This window comes from Hevea brasiliensis, chromosome 5 (genome assembly GCF_030052815.1).
Source record: "Hevea brasiliensis isolate MT/VB/25A 57/8 chromosome 5, ASM3005281v1, whole genome shotgun sequence".
Classification (NCBI taxonomy): Eukaryota; Viridiplantae; Streptophyta; class Magnoliopsida; order Malpighiales; family Euphorbiaceae; genus Hevea; species Hevea brasiliensis.
In genome coordinates, this window is record NC_079497.1 from 44,245,484 (window position 1) to 44,267,935 (window position 22,452).

General features: G+C 37.2%; 1 protein-coding gene across 1 annotated transcript in view; it reads left to right on the top strand.

Moving 5' to 3' along the window:
* The first annotated feature begins 455 nt into the window (after window positions 1–455).
* LOC110635045 (14 kDa zinc-binding protein) overlaps window positions 456–22,452 on the top strand; it is a 36,067-nt gene continuing 14,070 nt past the window's right edge. Inside the window, exons 1-3 of the mRNA XM_021784234.2 lie at window positions 456–636; window positions 1,618–1,675; window positions 2,165–2,254. Of these exons, the coding sequence (XP_021639926.2) occupies window positions 533–636; window positions 1,618–1,675; window positions 2,165–2,254 (252 nt within the window). The 5' untranslated portion in view covers window positions 456–532. The remainder of the gene's footprint in view (window positions 637–1,617; window positions 1,676–2,164; window positions 2,255–22,452) is intronic.

Here is a 22,452-nt window from a genome sequence, read left to right on the forward strand (position 1 = left end):
ATATATATTATTCTTTTATCATTTAATTTTGAGCAGTATCCATATCATAATTTTATTTTATTTAATAATTATATTAACAATACATGTTAATAATTAGATTAATTATAACAATTTTTTTAGAAAGATATAATATAATTAGACATATAATAAATTTTAATATTTTATAAATAGTAATTTACAAATCTATAAATGTTTTTATTTAGAAAATAATTTAAATTAATATAAAATTAATAATATTTTATAAAATTATTTAATACACGCAATTATTTTTGTGACTAATTTAATTAAAGTTACATAATAAAATTAATGCGTATATAACAATAGTGTCATCGTCATCATTTGACTATGGTGGTCATTTAACCATGGTAGGTTTCCCCCATAATAAACCGTTATAGTCAAATATCGATCTCTTTTTCTTTTCAAAGAAAAAGAGACTTCGGATGCGTTAAAAAAAAAAAAAAAAAAAAAAAGAGACTTCGGATGGCCCATAATTGGCGTAGGAGGCAAGCAGGGAAAGAAGGGACTTTGGGCTATGGAGGAGAATATAAAAGGCCGAATCAGCGTATTGTCATCTCACATCATGGCTTCAGAGAAAGCGGCGGCTCTTACAGCTGTTCCCTCAGATTCTCCCACCATGTAAGCTGATCTACCGTTTTCCGTACACACTTTTTCTTGTCTATTTTGTTTGTAGCCACTATGGACAATTTTCTCGTAATTGCCTATATTGAATCTGGGAGTGTTTTCTTAACTCTTGGGAATTGAATGGAAGGGTTGTGTACTATTTTATCAATCCTTGTGGTGGTTCAAATGATTTCTGATTCTTTATTACCTTTTAGGGTTAATTATTACCCATTCACTTGTTATATCTGGTAATCAGACCATGCATGTAAACCTTTTGGAATATCTGCATTTAGGGTTTGGAAGCAATCGATATTATAAGCAATTAATACTCTGGATTGTGAACATCACGCTATGACTTGGTGGGGAGAGTATTTGTTTGAGTACCCTCTATGTTACTGTTTTAGTGGCATATCCGCTTGTGGACCAATACGCTGTATGTGCTGGGTGAGTGCAGATAAGAAAAAAGTATTTTTAATCAGAAAGAAATGCAACGTGGGAAAAAGGATTTAAAGAATGGATTGACATCATTCACGAGAGCAGTACAACCATTATAAGAATGTTTGATGTGTGCATTGGAAGAAGATTATAGTTGAGTTTATTCAGCCTTCAGACAACTTATATACAAGCTTTCTGTTGATCTTATAGCCAAGATTTTTTAGCTTTATATATCCCACGAGGCCTATCTAGGATATACTTTTTGGATATATCGGAAAATACTATCTAGGATATTTTAACATTTTGATGTCTGGGTATTTTGTGCTTACGTTGGTGCTTCAAATTAGTCAAAGTAGAGTAAAATTTTCTATTGATTTAGGAGTCCTGTATGCATTTTTGGTCTTTCATTTGGCCCTTTCAGACTGCAATTTATGTTTGAATGGTTTAGTTACTCTTTTCTTTTTTGAACCACAATCAAAATTGCTCTGATGTTGTGTCTGTATTACAAATTTCAATTAGTAAATAGATCCCAGACTTATTATATATTTGTTTGACATGCAGATTTGACAAAATTATCAACAAGGAAATCCCATGTAATGTTGTTTATGAGGATGATAAGGTACTTGGACGCGTTTGCTTTGTTGCTGAAATTTATTCATGAGAAAATTTTTTGATTTGTGGCTAACAAATATTTCATTGACTTGATGAATGGTATATATGAAAACTTTGATAGTTGTTTGATTAAATTTTTTTTTTTTGTCTTTTTATTTGATTTTGGCGGATTATTAGTTTTCTTTAGCAAAATGTAGAATAGATTGAAAGAGAGAAAGAATGTAAAAGAGATGAAAGAAGTGTTCAATTGCTTATGTTTGAAATGTTATCTAGTAAACAATGTTTACTAACAAATTGCTATTAACAGTTATTGTAATGTATCTATTTTTTGATCAGCAGCATGTTTCAGCTTTGATAACTTTTCTATGTCTCAACTCCAAACTAATTCTGTGCTTTCCTTCTTTTTTTTTTTTTTTTTTTTTCCTCCTTCTTCTAATTGAGATACTTCACTGGTTTTGCTGTTTGGTTTCCATTTTTTATTCGTTTCTTTTGTCAGGTCCTAGCTTTTAAGGACATATCTCCTCAAGCTCCTACACACATCTTAATCATTCCCAAAGTCAAGGATGGCTTGGCTGGACTGTCTAAGGTATGTTCCATAGCTGATTTAATTTTCATAATCGCTTCTAACATTAACAACTCTAGCTTTTTGGAAATTTTTCTAGAAAATAGTTCCTTAGTTAATCACTATGCTTTTGCTTGCTTTTGAAATTTGAGTGGATTGACCTATACCTATTAAAACAATCCTAATACTGGACAGCAACACATTGTCAGCTATTTGATAACTTTGTCATGAATCCATCAATGCTTTCACCATAGCTAAAGCTTAATTTATTGTCATAAACTCCTTAACTGTCAACTCTGTTAACAGTTAGTATCAGTTCAGTCTATTGGATTCTTAGGTTGCTTTCTCTCATAGCAGTTTTGAGTGCAATCTACATTTTCCCACTTGTATGCTAAAAGACAGCCTCATTGTATCAATTGTTCTGCTCCTTCAAATCACTGAACCCATGCAACCTCAAAAGGGGAAAAAATGCAAACATGCAGCCATGGGACCCAAACACAATCTTTGCCATCAAACTAAATTTGAGCCATGAACACAAAGTGAGAGAGATCGCTAAGGTTCAGATTTGAACTACCAAGAATAAGAACAAAATTAAGTGAAGCTAAGGTTTTGGCTTTAAAGTTTAAAGAATATAAATAGAGAAAAGATAGCTGAATAAGTCACAAATTTGAAGAAGTAAAAGAAAGGATTAAAAACCCCTAATTGGAGCCATTGTGGTGGAGAGCTGTAAATGGAGGAGAGGAGGGAGTAGAAATAAGAGTGTAGATGCCTATTTTTGCACCTTTGTATTCATGCTTGATTGGATTGCGTGGGTGAGCCTAATGATGAAAATCTAAGTTTGGAATGGCATTAGCATTGTTTTAGAATGATTTAGGAACAATTTAAAATGGCTCTATGTTATGGTCCCGGCTAACGGATCTAGTTATGGGTCGATGGGTAGTAGTAGGAGGGGTTGGTGTTTGGGTGTTTGGGTTAGGGTGTTTCCTTGAGCGACCTATGGTGGAAGACAAGAAAAAGTCAGACTCGTTAAAGGGAGCCTGAAACCTCAGTCAAGAAGACTTAAATTGGGTTTTAACAGTCTGTTTTATTCCATTAGATTTGCTGAATATATACAAGTGCAGAAATAACTACTCCCTACATACAAGGAGCACTACTTCTATATGGAGGAATAACCTCCCACTAACAACAAGAAAATAGGAAAATGGAGGAATACCCTCCTATAATGCAGGAATGTTGAAACAGAATCAAAACAGAAAGAGAACAACTACTGCTGACTAATTCAGCCACTCAATTACTGGTAACTTGGATTTAGGACCATGGGTATAACGGGAATATACTTGCAGGGGTTTGGTAACATTACTTCCCGCCCCCAATGGAAGCTTGTCCGCAAGCTTGAAGTCCGAAACTTGTCATTATATCTTTGGACCCTTTCCCACGAAGCATCTGTTGGTGAAGAATGACTCAATGAATTAAAACCTCTGGAATTCCTCCTTTGATACGATGATCCGTAGCGGCTAAAGGATGGACAGGATCCTCCAAAAGAATGGTAGGTGGTAATGTTGGAGTGACAGTGGCCGGCATGATAGGGCTTGAGATAGGAAACATGGAAAGCAGGTGGATCTTGGACTCTGTTGGAAGGTCTAGTTTATAGGCCATGGTGCCAATGCATTCCAGAACCCGAAAGGGTCCGTAAAACTGGCGGATGACTTGTGATTAGTTCTTTTGTAATCGATCGTTGTCTATACGCCTTTAAACGCAGCAGACCATGTCACCAACTTTAAATTCCATGAGCGGTGGGGTGATCATAAGTGGCTTTCATCTTATTTTGGGCTTGTAATGATTTTGGCGAAGTAGGTGCGCATGTCATCCGTTGGCGCGAAAGTATCAACCGCTTCAATTGAAGAAGCGCCATGCAAGTAAGATAATAGTCGAGGAGGTGGTCGACCATAAACAGTCTCAAAAGGTGTGGATTTAAGTGAGGTATGGTAGCTGGTGTTGTAGCAGTATTCAGCCCAAGACAACCAATCAATCCACTTTGATGGCGATGAACTAGTGAAACAACGGAAATACATTTCAACAGTACGGTTCACAACCTCTGTCTGTCCGTCAGATTGTGGATGGTAAGAGGAACTGAAATACAGCTTGGTCCCACATAAACGGAATAGTTCTTTCCAAAAAGAACTTGTGAAAGTCACATCCCTGTCACTGACCATAGTTTCTGGCAACCCATGTAATTTAAAAATGTTGTCAAAGAAGGTGCGAGCGACACTTACAGCGGTGTACGGGTGAGTGAGAGCAAAAAAATGTCCGTACTTTGAGAACCGATCAACGACAACCATTAAAACATTTTTTCCGCGTGAAGTGGGAATGCCTTCTATGAAGTCAATGGAGATATCAGCCCAAATTTGAGTGGGAACGGGCAAAGGTTGAAGGAGTCCTGCCGGTTGTAGTGTGTCAGTTTTATGCCGCTGACATACATCACAAGAACGCACAAAATCCCTTACGAAATTTTTCATCCCCTGCCAATAGAAATCTCTAGTGATTCTGTATAATGTCTTCTGGTAACCTTCATGACTTTGGTTGTGAAGAGCACTAACAACCAGCTGAATTGATGGGGAATTGGGAGGCAGGTAAACTCTGTTATTGTAGAAGAGTAACCCATCCCGAAAAACCCATTTTGAAGCGACTGTTCCATTGGTAATTGCAGATTTGTTCTGAATTCTTTGGTGAATCACTATGTTCCTTTCGAATTTCATCAAACAAACTGAGTTGAGGCATGGAAACAGCCATAAGGATTGAATCATCGGCATTCCGTCGAGAAAGAGCGTCCGCCACCACATTAGATTTGCCAGCCTGTATCAACAGTAAAAGAAAAACCCAGGAGCTTGCTAATCCAATGTTGTTGAGAGATGGCGCTGCTCAAGCAGATATTTCAATGTATAATGATCTGTCCGAACAATAAATTCACGTCCCCACAGATAGGAATGCCAATGCTTTAGTGCCTTCACTAAGCCAATCAATTATCGCTCGTAAGCCGGAAGATTTTGATGACGAGCTGCCAAGGAACGGCTGAAATATGCGACTGGCCGGTTGTGTTGTAACAAGACTGCTCCAATCCCTGTACCAGAAGCGTCACATTCTATAACAAAAGTTAGATCAAAATTCGGTAGAAGCAGGATTGGAGTAGATGTCAAGGCTGCCTTTAACTTCTGGAATGCATCGATAGCGTGATCAGTCCAGTGGAAGTTGTTTTACGCGACATAGCAGTGAGGGGGGCGACAATGATGCCGTAATTCTGCACAAACTTGCGATAATAACCTGTGAGCCCTAGGAATCCACGTAACCCACGAATGGTGTTGGGCTTTGGCCATTCTAATACAAAGACAACTTTGGGTGATCCACCGCACTCCTTGGGAAGAAATAATATGACCCAAATAGGAAATCGAGATTGACCGAAGACACACTTCGACCGCTTGAGGACCAAGCGGTTCTCAGAATGCAATTGGAAAACCAGCCGCAAATGGTGGATGTGTTCTGCCCAGGATTGACTGAAAACCAAAATATCGTCAAAAAAGACGAGTACAAGTTTTCGTAAGTAAAGTTGGAATACCTCGTTCATTAGGGCCTGAAAAGTTGAGGGAGCGTTGGATAATCCAAACGGCATCACCAGGAATTCAAAGTGTCCGTGGTGAGTGCGGAAGGCAGTTTTCTCTATATCAGCAGGATGCATCCCCACCTGAAAGTAACCCGAAAGCAGATCTAACTTTGAGAAGAACTTAGCTCCACCCAATTCCTCCAATAATTCATCAATAACCGGAATAGGGAATTTGTCTTTGATGGTTTTGGCTTTTAATTCTCTGTAATCAACACAAAGGCGCCAGGAACTATCAGCTTTGGGAACCAGAATCACCGGCGACGAGAATGGGGAACGGCTGGGACGGATTATACCCTGCTGTAAAATTGCAGCACATTGCTTTTCAATTTCGTCCTTCTGACCATGAGGGTAACAGTATGGTCGAACTACCACAGGACCAGCTCCGGGGATTAGGGGAATACGATGATCACAAGATCTGCTAGGGGGCAGCCCAGTAGGAGCATTGAATAAAGAAGCAAATTCCGCCAATAATTTCTGGAGTTGGATGTCTGGGTCAGATGAAATCTGCATGTTGTTCAGATCTGAACCGTGGGAAGAGCTTGAAGAAGTAATACCCTGCAATGTCACTAAGTGGCCCTGTTGATAAAAACTCATGCTCATAACGGTGAAATCCCACAGAATGGGTCCCAAGGTTCGAAGCCAATTAACCCCCAAAACCATATCGAAATTGGTTAAGGGTAAAACAAACAAATCAACCATGAAAGAATTAGACTTCAGAAGGACCGGAATTCCTTTACAAATACCTGGGCTAGTAAGTTGCTCGCCATTGGCAACGTGTACCTTTAAACCATTCTGTTTGTTTACCACAGCATTCAGTTCCTCAACTTTTGCGGCAGAAACAAAACTGTGAGTGCTGCCGGAGTCAATGAGGATCAAGACTTGCCCAAGCATCCAACTGCCTATCAACCTCATGGACTGGGGATTTCGAATCCCAGTAATGGCATTCAAAGAAATTTCTGGATCAGCTGTGAAATCCTCTACATCTTCCGTCTCTTCCAAATCAATCCAAAACAATTTCTTACATTGATGGCCTCGAACAAACTGCTCATCACAATTAAAACAGAGTCCTTTCTTCCGCCTCTCCTCCATTTCATCAGGGGACAGCCGCCTCACTATCCGATTGGCGCGGTTGTCGTGGAATTGCGGCACGACGAGTATCCTCGCGGTGAAGAACGTGGAAAGCTTGATTTGCGTTCATACTGATCGAAATGCTCATAGCATTAACCAAGTCGGTGGGATGGTGAAGCTCCACTTCAACCGCAATGGAGTCTTGTAAACCACCGAGGTATAATTGGACCTTACGGTGTTGAGTGAGAGTTCGGCCCGAGACACAAGAGCCTCAAGCGATTACGATAATCCGCGACAGACCCCATTTGCTTGGTTTAGCTAATTCACCAAGTTTGTTCTGCGGATTGGAGGCCCAAAACGGAGGTTACATTGGTGAGAAAACTCAGCACAAGAGGGATTTGGAATGTCATCCAGCAACTGCATGTACCAAAGGTGGGCAATTCCTTCGAGATGGTATGAAGCTAAACTGACCATCTCTTCTTCCGTAGTTTGTTGGTGCTGAAAGAAGTGTTTGCAACGGTTTAGCCATCCCAAAGGGTCATCTTTCCCATCATAGCGAGAAAATCCAGTTTGTGAATTTGGTACAAACGAGCTTCCTCCATTTTTGAATTCGCGATACCGAAATTCCCTTATCTCTCCGTAAGCTTCTTTGGACTTCGATCTTCTTTGGTTTGGAAATCCTTTTAGTGGATTCCCATTCTGAGTTAGAGCATCGAATTTGGCGTCTGATTCCTTGTTGGATTGTTGCTCGGCTAATAACAAGTTAAAGAGCTTAGCGGTGGTCTTGAAAAGAATCTCCCATAACTGCAGGCTCTGATACCAAACTGTTATGGTCCCGGCTAACGGATCTAGTTATGGGTCGATGGGTAGTAGGAGGGGTTGGTGTTTGGGTGTTTGGGTTAGGGTGTTTCCTTGAGCGACCTATGGTGGAAGACAAGAAAAAGTCAAACTCGTTAAAGGGAGCCTGAAACCTCAGTCAAGAAGACTTAAATTGGGTTTTAACAGTCTGTTTTATTCCATCAGTTTCTTTGAATATATACAAGTGCAGAAATAACTACTCCCTACATACAAGGAGCACTACTTCTATATGGAGGAATAACCTCCCACTAACAACAAGAAAATAGGAAAATGGAGGAATACCCTCCTACAATGCAGGAATGTTGAAACAGAATCAAAACAGAAAGAGAACAACTACTGCTGACTAATTCAGCCACTCAATTACTGGTAACTTGGATTTAGGACCATGGGTATAACGGGAATATACTTGCAGGGGTTTGGTAACACTCTATTGAATAAAAGTAAAAGTTAAGGGGCCAAAGTACAGTTTTGACTGTAAGGGGAAAATGGTCATTTTTAAGTGTATGGTTCAGAAGTATTTTTTGGAATTTCCATAATGAATCTTGACCAACCAACCAATGTGATGATAAAAGATAGCTGAATAAGTCCAAATTTGAAGAAGTAAAAGAAAGGATTAAAAACCCCTAATTGGAGCCATTGTGGTGGCGAGCTGTAAATGGAGGAGAGGAAGGAGTAGAAATAAGAGTGTAGATGCCTATTTTTTCACCTTTGTATTCATGAGTGATTGGATTGCGTGGGTGAGCCTAATGATGAAAATCTAAGTTTGGAATGGCATTAGCATTGTTTTAGAATGATTTAGGAACAATTTAAAATGGCTCTGTTGAATAAAAGTAAAAGTTAAGGAGCCAAAGTACAGTTTTGATCGTAGGGGGAAAATGGTCATTTTTAAGTGTATGGTTCAGAAGTATTTTTTGGAATTTCCATAATGAATCTTGACCAACCAACCAATGTGATGACCTTTTTCCCTTGAATGTTTAGTGCATGGTGGGAGTTGTTGGTTTTGGGGCCCATTTAGTGGTTTGACTCGATCAAACTTGGGCTTGATTTTGGGCCTTGCGACAGTTAATCCTAAAATTTTAGGTTCGATTATGAATAGAACCCCTTAAAAATATGTTCAAAATTAATGTGGTTGTTTTAGATTGGAGTTAATTGATGTTGGTTGGGAAAAATGTTAAAAATAAGCTAAAAATTGGATGTTTTGGGGGGCCATTTTTAGGTTTTTGGGCCATTGGCCTAATCATCATTGGAATTTTTTTTATATATAAATTTCATAATTTTGCTTTAAAGAAATAATTATATAAATTTATTATTAAATATATTTTTTTATTTATAACTATAAACAAATTATGCTATCAAAATATAAACTTTTTCATTATCATTATGGTAAATTTAGAATTGAATAATTAATTATAAATAATGCATCAATTAATTAATTTGATATTAATTAATTATTTATCAACTCTGTTTTGGTAGTAACTACAAACTTTCGATGCAAGTCTTGTTTAATTATTGGTCATATGATTAAGAAAAGCCAAATCTTTATGAGTTTTTGTAATTATGCCCCATCTTTATGATTTTAGTAAATTTATCCTAAATTTGTTGTAAATTTGTCCAATCGTCAAAATTCAAGTTGTGGTACTTAAATAGCATTTACATGGCAAATGACAAGGTTGGAAATATGGACAATTTCATAAATGTGGGTGGTGTGGCATTTTATGACGACAAATTTGATTTTCATCATAAAGGTACTTGAGCTTTTGTGCCATTACATTGTCCTTGACTCTGTTAACGAATTGTTGGTGTTAAACCAAAGGATAAATTTGTGAAATTATTGAATGAGTTTCAATTTTTTTAAAAATTGCGGGGTCCACATACTTATATTAAAATAAAACTCAACTCAACTAAGTTTTTATCCCAAGAATTTGGGGTCAGCTATATGGATTCTCTTTCTTCATTCTAAACGATTTTGGATAAAATTTTCGAAAATATGTAATGCTTCTAGGTTATGTTGTACTACTCTCCTCCAAGTGAGTTTAGGTCTACCCATTTTTTTCTTTCTATCTCCTAACCTAATGTGCTCTACTTATCTAACTGGAGTTTCTGTATGTTTATGCTTCACATGACTAAACCACGTTAATCTCCCTTATCTCAACTTATCCTCAATTGGCATCACTCCTATCTTTTCTCTAATACTCTCATTATGGACTTTATCTAGTCTAGTATGACCACTCATCCACCTTAACATTCTCATCTCCGCAACTCTTATCTTAGACACATACGACTCCTTCAGTGTCCAACATTCACTAACATATAACATGGTCGGTCGTATGCCTGTACGGTAAAATTTTCCTTTCAACTTATTGGGAATCTTGTGATCACATAAAACTCCCGTGACACTTCTCCACTTCAACCATCCGGCTTTAATCCTATGACTAACATCCTCCTCACATCTCTCATATACTTGAAGGATTGAGCCAAGATATTTAAATTGATTACTTTGGAGCAGTACCACTCCATCCAAACTAATTCCTTCCCTATCACCAGTTCGGCCTTCACTGAACTTGAAATGCACAGGCTTTGCCCACTTTCATTCTCTTAAGTGCTTCCTTTACTTCTAAATTCACGCTATTACCACTTTGACTATTGTTAAAGAGATCATCAAAATAATTTCTCCATCTTTCTTTAATGTCCTCATCTTTCACCAACACTTTTCCTTCTTTATCCTTAATGCACCTAACTTGATTGAGATCTTGACATTTCTTTTCTCTCCTCCTTGCTAATCTATAAATATATTTCTCCCCTTCTTTAGTTCCAAGTTTCTCATATAACTTTTCAAAGGCCAACGCTCTTGCTTGACTAACTGCCTTTTTTGCCTCTTTTTTTGCTATCTTGTACTATTCATATGCCTCATTATTATCACACTTAGGTAATTTCTTATACCATTCTCTCTTTCTCTTCACTGCCTTTTGTACTTCCTCATTCCACCACCATCTCTCTTTTGAGGGTGGTCCATGTCCTCTAGACTCTCCAAGTACTTTTCTAGCTACTTCTCTAATCTTTGATGCCATTTGTATCTACATATCATTGGCCTCCACATCCAGCTTTCATGCTTCAGACTCGAGAAGTTCATTTTTGAACTTTACTTGCTTTATTCCTTTTAATTCCCACCACTTTGTTCGAGCTATACTATTTCTTCTAACCTTACTTGAATTGTTCCTAAACTTGATATCCAAGACCACTAACCGATGTTGACTTGTTAAAGCCTCTCCTGGAATGACCTTGCAATCCTTGCATAGAGCTTTATTTGTCTTCTTGGTTAAGAGGAAGTCAATTTGACTTCTATGTTGTCCACTTTTAAAAGTCACTAAATGTGACTATCTTTTTATAAAGTAGGTATTTGCTAGTATTAGGTCGTATGCTAGTAAAATCCAGGATACTTTTTTCCTCCTCATTTCGGCTGCCAAAACCAAAACCTCCATGGACATTCTCATAACCTTGCCTATCACTGTCTACATGTCCATTCAAATCTCCATCGATGAAAACATTCCCTTCATTCGGTATGCTTTGCATTACATCATCCATATCTTCTCAAAACCTTTGTTTACTCTCACTATCTAATCCTATTTGTGGGGCATAAGCACTAACTACATTTATTGTTTCTCCTTTTAGTACTAGTTTTACTAGTATAATTCTATCTCCTACTCTTTTCACAACTATTACAGTATCTTTCAATATCCTGTCTATGATTATGCCCACTCCGTTCTTGTTCTTCTCCTTTCCGGTAAATCACAGTTTATACCCTGAATTACCTACTTCCTTGCTTTTCTCTCCTACCCATTTAGTCTACTGAATGCAAGCAATATTCACCCTTCTCCTTTCAAAGGTATCCACAAGTTCTATTAATTTTTCTGTAAGTGATCCAACATTCAAAGTACCAACCCTGATTCTCCTCCTATCCCGTTCCTTTCTAATTGATCTCTTTCTAAGATATCTTGTATTATTCTCTATGCCCATCTTGTGTTCTGTTCCACTATCTGTTCCACTATCTGTCTTATGGACTAATTTCTTTACACACACCCGTCCATGATGTGAGAATCTTTACTCATTTAACACCACACCCAGGTGCTGGCATGGCTCGTCGCTTTCGGTGAACGCCCTACACCCTTGCATATTTCTCATTACACCCGGGCTCCGATGTAGTCCTGCATTTGAATGGAATTAATTATTTAATCTCTGTATTTTGCTTCTATTAAACTATTTAGTCTCTCCGTCAAATTTTCTATTGGTCAATGCTAGTTAAACTACTATTTAATCATTCTATTTTAGTGAAACTAATTAGTTAATTCTTGTATTTAAAAAAAATATATTATTATTTAGTGAAATTAATTACTTAGCCATTGTGTTTTGAAAACACAATATTTTAAAAAGCATATTCATAGATGAAAAATAAAAATTTTGCTATGCGAAGAGAAAATTTGAATTTATATTTTTTAAATTGTTTATTTATTTTCATTCAATTTCCTATGCATCATTTTTGTGTTTTCTTTGTTGGAAAATAATTTTCCTAGATTATCCACTCCACCTACCGTTTAAGTACCCTCAACTGCAATTTTGACCATTGGACAAATTTACAATTAACTTTTGAAATTTACAATACACTACGGGGTCCTTATATTTTGCCTTTATTAAACTATTTGGTTTATCCATTAAATTTTTTGTTTGTTAATGCCTATCAAACTAATATTTAGTCTCTCTGTTTTAGTGAAGTAATTAGTTGGTCTCTTTATTTTGAAAAATACTTCTATATAATCCTTCTATTTTAGTGAAACAAATTACGTAATCTTTATATTTTGAGAACTCAATATTTTGAAAAACATATTCATAGATGAAAAATGTAAATTTTACTATGTAGAGAATAAATCTAAATTTATATTTTTTAAATTGTTCAAGTATTTTCATTTGATTCTCTGGGTATCATTTTTGTATTTTCTTTATTTAAATACAATTTTCCTTGATTACATGGAGATCTAAATGAATTGATTAACTTTTTCACGCTTAAAACTTGTACCAAGTTTTATCAAACGATGAAAAATAGAGAGAAAATGAGGGGGAAAAAGGGTGTAGGTACAGAGGGCAAGAAATATGGGGAGTGAGGAATAAATGAGAGCAAGAGAAAAATAAGAGGGACAGAATATGGTAGTTTGGGCATAAAAAAATAACACGAGGGACTATAGAGTTAACGGAACTAAATTATGGGGATCAATTAATGTGTAGTTAATTAGTTTCACTAAAATAGAGAGACTAAATAGTAGAGTTATTAGTCTTAAAATCCTTTGACTAACGGAAAATTTGACGAAGCGACTAAATAGTTTAATATAAGCAAAATACATGCACTAAATAGTTTAATGTAAGCAAAATATAAGGCTTAAATAGTTTAACAGAAACAAAAATATAGGACTAAATAGTTTATTTTCCAAATACAAGGATCAAATAGTTAGTTTCGTTAAAATGAAAGTACTAGATAGTAATTTTCCCAAATTAAGAGGATGGGATATAATTGCAAAAATTAAAATTTTTAAGCTTTTTTTTTTTATTTTTAATATCATTAAGCCTTGATTTTTTTTAAAAGAAGTTATTTTAGGTGTTTATTGACTTGATATCTAGGTGTTTAGATGTTTAGGTGGTAAGAAATTATCCTATGGTTGTGTACCATAGTTCAGTAGGATTAAACGTTGGTTCCTATCCTGTTAACTAGAATTCAAGTGACTCTGTATGGATGTAGAGAGTGGAAGCCTTAGGCCTTAGGTAAATGTTCTTATGGCTAGACTCTTGACAATTTTCTGATATTTGTACTATCTGAGCCTTCCATTACTGTTATGAATGCAGGAGATGGATTAAAGTAGGAACTAGGACATCTAAGAGTTTATTACAGAAAAAGAAATAAGGATGTAGAGAGTGGATGTAGAGAGTGGAAGCCTTAGGCCTTAGGTAAATGTTCTTATGGCTAGACTCTTGACAATTTTCTGATATTTGTACCATCTGAGCCTTCCATTACTGTTATGAATGCAGGAGATGGATTAAAGTAGGAACTAGGACATCTCAGAGTTTATTACGGAAAAAGAAATAAGGATAACAAGCAAGCCAATCTATTGGGGAATCAGGATAAGGCCAATCTTCTTCATGGCAATTGGGTTGTTACAAAAGAAGTGATTAAGTTAATTGCAGCAGAGGATAATGCGATAGATAAAGATAAACAAGCCAAGGATGCCAGAACCTATAAATAGAGAGAGGAAAATGGAGAGCATTTCTTGAGTATTTTGTAGTTTTGGCCATTAGTGCCTGGGAGTAGTGACTTGTGTCTACATTATTCAGTTGATAGTCATTGAGTTAATTATTTCTTTATTTATTTATAAAGATTGTTAATCTATGGTTTTACAGATTCTCTTCAATAAACTTAAATTTCTTTCTTGATTACTTGCTTATATTTCTTTACAATATTCCTCACTCTATCAATTGGGTCCGACCTGCCATTGCATCACCATCTTGGATGCCAAAAACTAGAATGGAATCCCGTGTTGAATAGATAGAGAGCTTCTATCGAGGAAGTTCTGCTGCAATTATGGGTAGACAGAGAACAAAATGTCAAATGTTTCACAGGGTTGTTTGAGGAAATGGCCCAGACAAAGAACTGTTTGGACAAACTTGATACCATTGAAGGTTTACTTTCCTCTTTGGTTAAAGGCAAATCCATAGCAACTGAATTAGAGATGGGCAATGCAAATCCACCAATTGGAGCCTTATGTGGGAATCATCTATACAATGCTCTTCATTTTAGCAGGTCCCAACTGATGAATTTCCTTTAGCAGCAAAACAAGTGGAATTGCCCAGCTTTGATGGAAACGATCCAATTGGATGGTTAGCTAGGGTTGACCAGTATTTCACCATCAATCAGATCAAAGATGACGCTAAAGTTTCTATAGCCATGATTTGTAAGGAAGGGACAACACTATTGGATACGTTGGCTTTGACAACGTTCACTTGACATGACTTGGGCACAATTGTCAGTGGAATTAATGCATCGTTATGGAGCGGATCTAATTTCTAATCTGCATAAGAGATTAACAGCCATGAAACAAGACAATACAATAGAGGAGTACATTGATTCCTTTGTAGCACATGCTGCCTAAATTCTAGGGCTCTCGAATCAATATTATCTGGGATACTTCATGAATGGCTTGCGTGATGAGGTTAAGATTTGAATTTGTGCCCACGACTTCACTGACATTTTCCACACCATGACATTTGCTTGAGAAATTGTGAGAGTACTGCTATTTGTTGTATCACGGAAAATAGGGATGAAAATGTCACAAGATCGTTGGGCTTCTAGCTAATTAGGCCCATGGACCAACACCAACTTCAGCTCCAAACCATCTTGCCCAACTCCTAGACCTGTAAATCCTCAACCACGACATATAAATGATCCAAAGAACCTGAAAAACAAACCCACAAACACATTACGCCTTCCTTCTTCCTCTTCTTCATTAACCACCACTAAATACAACCCTCCACTCCTATGAACCAGAGGAACACGTCAATACTCACATCAAGAATTCCAACACTTAAGAGCCAAAGGATTATGTTACAAATGTAAACAGCCTTATAGCCCATTGCATGAATGCCCCAACAAAGCCTTACACGAACTAATATTAGGCAATGATGAACTATAGACACCAGATGTAGATTTGGAATTTACTGATGTCGAGCAACTTGTGGTAGAGATTACTGATGATGCCTATTTCACTTTGCTTGAACTTCCATTTTACTCTGTTGGTGGGATTTTAAGCCATAAAAATATGAAATTGAAAGGATGGGTTAAGGGTGCTACAATGGTAGTGATGATTGATAGTGGTGCAAGCCACATCTTTATCTCTAGTGACATGGTGAAACAACTATAACTGCCTATGACTTTATCTCTAGTGACATGGTGAAACAACAATCACTGCCTATGGAGCTAACTCAAACATTTAAAGTACGACTAGGTGATGGCCATTGCGCTTCCTCAGAGAGCATATGCAAGAAAATTTCTTTTGAGCTGCAATATATTTCCATATTAGCCGATTGTTATGTTTTTCCATTGGGAGGAGTAGATATCATTTTGGGTGTGGCATGGCTAGAAACATTGGGAGAAATACGAAGCAATTGGGCCACAATGACAATGTCATTCTACCATCAAGGTACAAAAATCACATTGGTTGGAGATTCTTCTTTAACTAAAGTATTGGTCTTTGTTTTTACATTACAGAACTTATAGGATATTGAGTCTTATGCCTTGCAGTGGGAATCCACTCGTAGCACACTTGATTTCTCGGCTATGCAGGACTTATCTATGACCCAACAACAAGACTTGCAGCATCTTACACAATAATATGCCCAGTATATTTGGAGGCATAATGTCCTTACCTCCTCATCGGCCTACAAACCATGTTATTCCTTTACAACTTGGCTTTGCACCTGTAAGTGTTCGGTCATATGGTGTAGAAAGAGATGATTCTCCTTAATTTCAATTAATCTGTGCATGGATATATATTTACAATTGATTCCTATAATTGTGTTCTACTAATTAGGAAGAAATCCTAAATAAGAAATCATAAATAGGAATACAGAATACAGAATATACAGAGAAATAATAGAGTGATTGACTTTCCATAACACTCCCCCTCAAGTTGGAGCATAGATGTTAATCATGCCCAACTTGTTATAAATGTAGTCAATCCTAGCTCCATTCAGAGCTTTTGTGAAAATATCTCCTAACTGCTTTCCAGTTTTGATGTGCCCTGTTGAGATGATCTGTTGTTGAATCTTTTCACGAACAAAGTGACAATCAATCTCAATATGTTTGGTTCGCTCATGAAACACCGGATTAGAAGTAATATGGAGAGCAGCTTGATTATCAAATCACAATTTTGCAGGCAGGGAGGTCTTAAAACCTGTCTCATCTAGTAATTGAAGTATCCACATTACCTCACACACTGATTGTGCCATGGCTCTGTATTCGGATTTAGCACTAGATCGAGAAACTACACTCTGCTTCTTGCTTCTCCAAGACACCAAATTTCTTCTAACAAAAACGCAATATCCAATAGTTGACCTCCTGTCAACCTTAGATCCAGCCCAGTCGGCATTTGAAAAACATTCAACATTCAAATGCTCATGATTACCATATAACAAACTTCTTCCTGGAGCGCCCTTCGGATAACACAAGATTTGTCCCAAGGCTTCCCAATGAGCAACAGTTGGGGAAGACATAAACTGACTTACCACACTAACGGCATAAGCAATGTCAGGGCGAGTGACTGTAAGGTAGTTCAATTTTTCTACCAATCTCCTGTATCTCTTTGGATCTTCAAACAACTCACTATTCCCTGCTAACAGTTGTAAATTTGGAGTCATTGGTGCATTACAAGGCTTAGCACCTAATTTTCCTGTCTCTGTCAATAAATCGAGAACATATTTTCTTTGAGACAAGAAAATACCCTTCTTACTTCTTATAACTTCAATACCCAAGAAATACTTTAACAATCCAAAGTCTTTGGTCTGAAACTGGGTTTGGAGGAAGGTTTTAAGAGATGAAATACTTGCAGAGTCACTCTCAGTGATGACAATGTCATCCACATAGACTACCAGGAGAATTAGACTAGCCTCAGATTGCCTATAAAATACTGAGTGATCACACTTACTCTTTTGCATACCAAATTCATGTACTGCTTCACTGAATCTCTCAAACCAGGCCCTAGGACTTTGTTTCAAGCCATAAAGAGACTTCCGAAGCCTACAAACTTTACCCAACTCCCTCTGAGCAACAAACCCAGGTGGTTGCTCCATATACACCTCCTCTTGAAGATCACCATGAAGGAAAGCATTCTTGATATCTAATTGGTGCAGGGGCCAATCATATGTAGCTGCTAAAGAGATAAACAAGCGAATAGAAGTAAGTTTAGTTACAGGAGAAAAAGTGTCAGAGTAATAAACCCCATATGTTTGAGCATATCCTTGTGTTACAAGGCGTGCTTTTAACCTAGCCACAGAATCATCAGGATTTACCTTTACTGTAAATACCCATTTGTAACCAATAGCTTTCTTACTAGTGGGCAAAGGCAACAGTTCCCATGTACCATTAGCATCTAAAGCCTCAATTTTCTCTTTTATAGCAGCACACCAGCTAGGATGAGATAGTGCCTCACCAACAGTATTAGGGATAGAAATAGAGTCTAAAGAATTAACAAAACACCGAGAACAAGAAGACGATTATAAGAAACAAAAGAAGAGATAGGGTAAGTATATGAATGTTTACCTTTACGAAGAGCAATGGGTAAGTCTAGATCAGAATTATGATCAGTATGAGGTACAAGATCTCCCAACGAAGTAGCTGGTGGAGGATCTGAGTCAGGAATCTCCAATCTCCTGGAATAAACATAAACAACTGGAGGTTGAGTAGGTCTAGAGACAGAAGGAATAGGCTGTGGGAGAGTACTAGACATTGGTTGGACAGTATATATTAAGAGATTATCCTCCTCTCCCTGACTCTCATACACAGATGATTGAGGAAAAAATGGAGTGGACTAAAAAAATGTGACATATGTAGAAACAAGTTAACGATTAAGAGTAGGAGAGAAACAGTGGTACCCTTTTTGGAGCCGGGAGTACCCAAGGAAGACGCATTTGAAAGACTTTGGATCCAATTTAGTAACTTGTGGACGAATATCACGCACAAAACAGGTACAACAAAAAATATGGGGTTCAACAGGGAATAAAGATTTTGTAGGAAACAAAGCAGTATAAGGAATACCCCTATTAAGGACAGAAGACGGTGTACGATTGATAAAAAAATATGCCGTAGAAATTGCATCTGCCCAAAAGTGTTTAGGAACTTTCATCTGAAAAAGAAGGGCACGAGTTACCTTAAGAATATGCCGTTTTTTTCTTTCAGCCACGCCATTTTGGGATGGGGTATCTACACAGAAAGACTGATGAAGAATGCCATTTTGTGTCATATAAGACTGAAATTGTACTGAAAAGTATTCTTTGACATTGTCACTTCTTAATATGCGCATAGAAATATTAAATTGAGTTTTGATTCATTACAAAAGGCACAAAAGATAGAAAATAACTCAGAACGATTCTTCATTAAATATAACCAGGTAACACGAGAGTAATCATCAATAAAAGTAACAAACTAATGAAATTCAGTTTTAGAAGTAACAGAACAAGGACCTCAAACATCAGAATGAACTTACTCAAAAGGGAATGAAACTCGTTTGTTGACTCTAGACATAGAAGGCAAACGATGATGTTTTGCAAACTGACATGACTCACATTCTAGTACTGATAAAGACTGAAACTGTGGACACAGCTTCTTCATGGTAGACAAAGAAGGATGACCCAATCTACAATGAGCTTCAAGAGGTGTTAAGATACTGGAGCAAACAAGCGACCGCGGTACCTGATTTTCCAAAATGTAGAGACCACCTGAATCATGTCCTCTACCAATAATCTGCTTCGTCGTAAGATCCTGAAACAAATACTGGTCAGGAAAAAAGGAAACAGAACAATTTAAGGTACGAGTAAGTTTACTAACAGAAAGTAGATTAAAAGAGAATTTTGGTAGACACAAAACAGATGACAAAAAAATTGACGAAGTAGGATTCGCAATTTCAGAACCCATGACACAAGAAGTAGAACCATTAGCTAAAGCAACAGTAGAGGAAATGAGATTAGATTGAAAAGCAAATAGAAAACTAGAATTACCTGTCATGTGATCTGTCGCACTAGAATCAATAACCCATTTGGAGGAGGAAGACACAAGGCATGTAGTGGATTTACCTGACTCAGCGATCGCAGTGACAGGGGAACCGGTAGGCTTTAGAAATGCCTGATATTGGGAAAACTATGCAAAATCCTCTGCAGATACCAAAATAGTTTTCTCAGAGGAAGATACTGTAAAATCCTCTGCTGCCATATTTGCCATCTGTGATCGCTGATTTTTCTTCTGAAGTTGCGGACAATTATATTTTGTATGGCCAGGCTCATGGCAATAATAACAAATGACTCATCTTGAGTCCTGATTAGAACTAGCCACTCTATTACGCTGATTACTTCTGTTGCCTGTAATTCGTCCTCTACTTCCTCTTCTATTACCCTGTTGTCCATTTGGATTACGGCTAATAAGAGCACTACTGGCAGGCTGTGAAGATTGGGTACTCTCTGTATGAAGGACCCGTGTGAACGTTTCATGCAAAGAGAAAATCTCAGAACTGGAGAGAATCTGAGATTTAGCAGTCTCATACTCTGAAGGAAGGCTTACAAGAAAACTCATAACAGCCAGTTGCTCTCGTTGAGCCTGCTGAACTTTCACATCAGGACTAAAAGGCATCAATACATTAAGTTTCTCATATACCCTTTTAAAATCCATAAAATAAACCGTGAGAGACTTATTATCTTTCTTAGCACTGTAGAATGCCTTACAAACATCATAAATAGGGGAGATATTCCCTTTTCCAGAATACAGAAAATCTAAGTAATCCATCAATTCTTTAACAAATTTACAGTGATTAATTAAACTAATTACCTCACTGTGAATTGAGTTCAAAAGATGCAAAAACAATCGAGCATCCTTCCTTAGCCAAGTTTGTCGTGTATCATCAGTAGGTGGATCTTTAGTGAGGTGATCATTCTTATCAATGTTACGCAAATAGACCCTAACATTCTTACTCCACTCCAGGTAATTCGAACCATTATATTTGTGTTCCGTGATCTTAGTCATCACTGGAATCATATCAGAAATAACATTCTTATTGTCTGCCATTTGTTGAGACAAAGAAAACTAACCGAAATGTTAATCCAAAGTGCTTACAGCAGTAAAATAACCCAAAATCACAAATCAAGCAAATACTAAAATAGGATATGAGAGCCAAACCTCATAAGTCCTTTAATGGTGTACTAGATCAGGCAACAGCACACAGTGGTAGAATGAGGGGGTTGAACGCTGACGATGTTGATCGGGGTCGAAACAGCCGGTCGGCGGCGGCCAAGGTCTCTCCTGAGCTGAGTGGTGAGAACAAATAGTCACCCTAGATAGATGACTTGCTCTGATACCATGTAGAAAGAGATGATTCTTCTTAATTTCAATTAATCTGTACATGAGTATATATATACAATTAATTCCTATAATTGTGTTCTACTAATTAGGAGGAAATCCTAAATAAGAAATCCTAAATAGAAATACAGAATACAAAATATACAGAGAAATAATATAGTGATTGACTTTCCATAACATATAGGTATAGACACTTTTAAAAAGATGAGATTGAATGGCTAGTGCCTGATATACTCACCGTTGGTATTATTCAACCGAGTGTCAGCCCTTTTTCCTGTCTTGTTCTATTGGTGAGGAAGAAAAACAGCAGCTTGCGTTCTTGTGTTGACTACAAGGCAATAATAAAATCACAATGCTAGACAAATATCTCATATTGGTGATCGATGAATTATTAGATTAGCTCTTTGGAGCTACTTCTCAAAGTTTGACTTAAAATCGGGATATCACCAGATTTGTGTGGCACTTTCTGATGTTTCTAAAATGACATTTTAGAGTCATTCAGGGCATTACGAGTTTTGAGTTATGCATCGATGACGTTTCAATCAGCAATGAATGATTTATTCTGTCCTTACCTGTGACGGTTTGTATTGGTTTTGTTCGATGATATATTTGTATATAGTAGAACTTGGTCTGACCACTTACAGCACTTGGAGATAGTTTTGTTTTTGTTTCAGACTAACCAATACAAGGTCAACAAAAAGAATAGTTATCCAGACTAGTTGTCAAGTGGCCTCAGCCCAAATCATTGAAGGCAATTCGTGGATTCCTTGGGTTAACGGGGTATTACTGCTGGTTCATCAAGAATTATGGTTCATTGGCCTAGCCCTTAACACAATTGTTGAAGAAAGATGCCCACAGAAAGCTTGAATGGAGTGATAGGCCCAACAATCATTTGATAGCCTAAAAGCTGCTTTAATGTCCTCTCTTGTGTTAACATTACTGGACTTCCTAAGGCCATTCACCTTAGAAAGCGATGCATTTCTCGCAGGTTGGGAGCGATTCTTATTCAAGATAACAACACCATTGCATATTTCAATAAGGCGTTGTCCCTTTGCACTTTTTCCAAATTTGCACATGAGGAGATGATGGTACTGGTTATGGCCATACAACACTGGCAGCCTTACTTAATGGGTGGGGCAAAAATTCGTTGTGCTCACAGATCACTAAAGTCTCAGGCATTTACTCGAACAACATATCACCACACTGGCACAACTTGGGCTATGATTTCCAAATTCAGTACAAGATGGGAGTGACGAATAAGGAAGCTGATGCACTTTCGCGACGTGATTAGGACTTCAAATGTTATTCAGTTTCAAGGCCATACTGGTTGGAACTTGATGAAATGATGATGCAATTCAATAAGATCCTCATTAGAAGCAAGTTTATCATGATATACAATGAGACGCATCTTTTCATGGACAATTTACACTGATTCAAAGCCGTTTGTATTACAGAGGCATATTAGTCATTCTTGAAAACTCTCCTTGG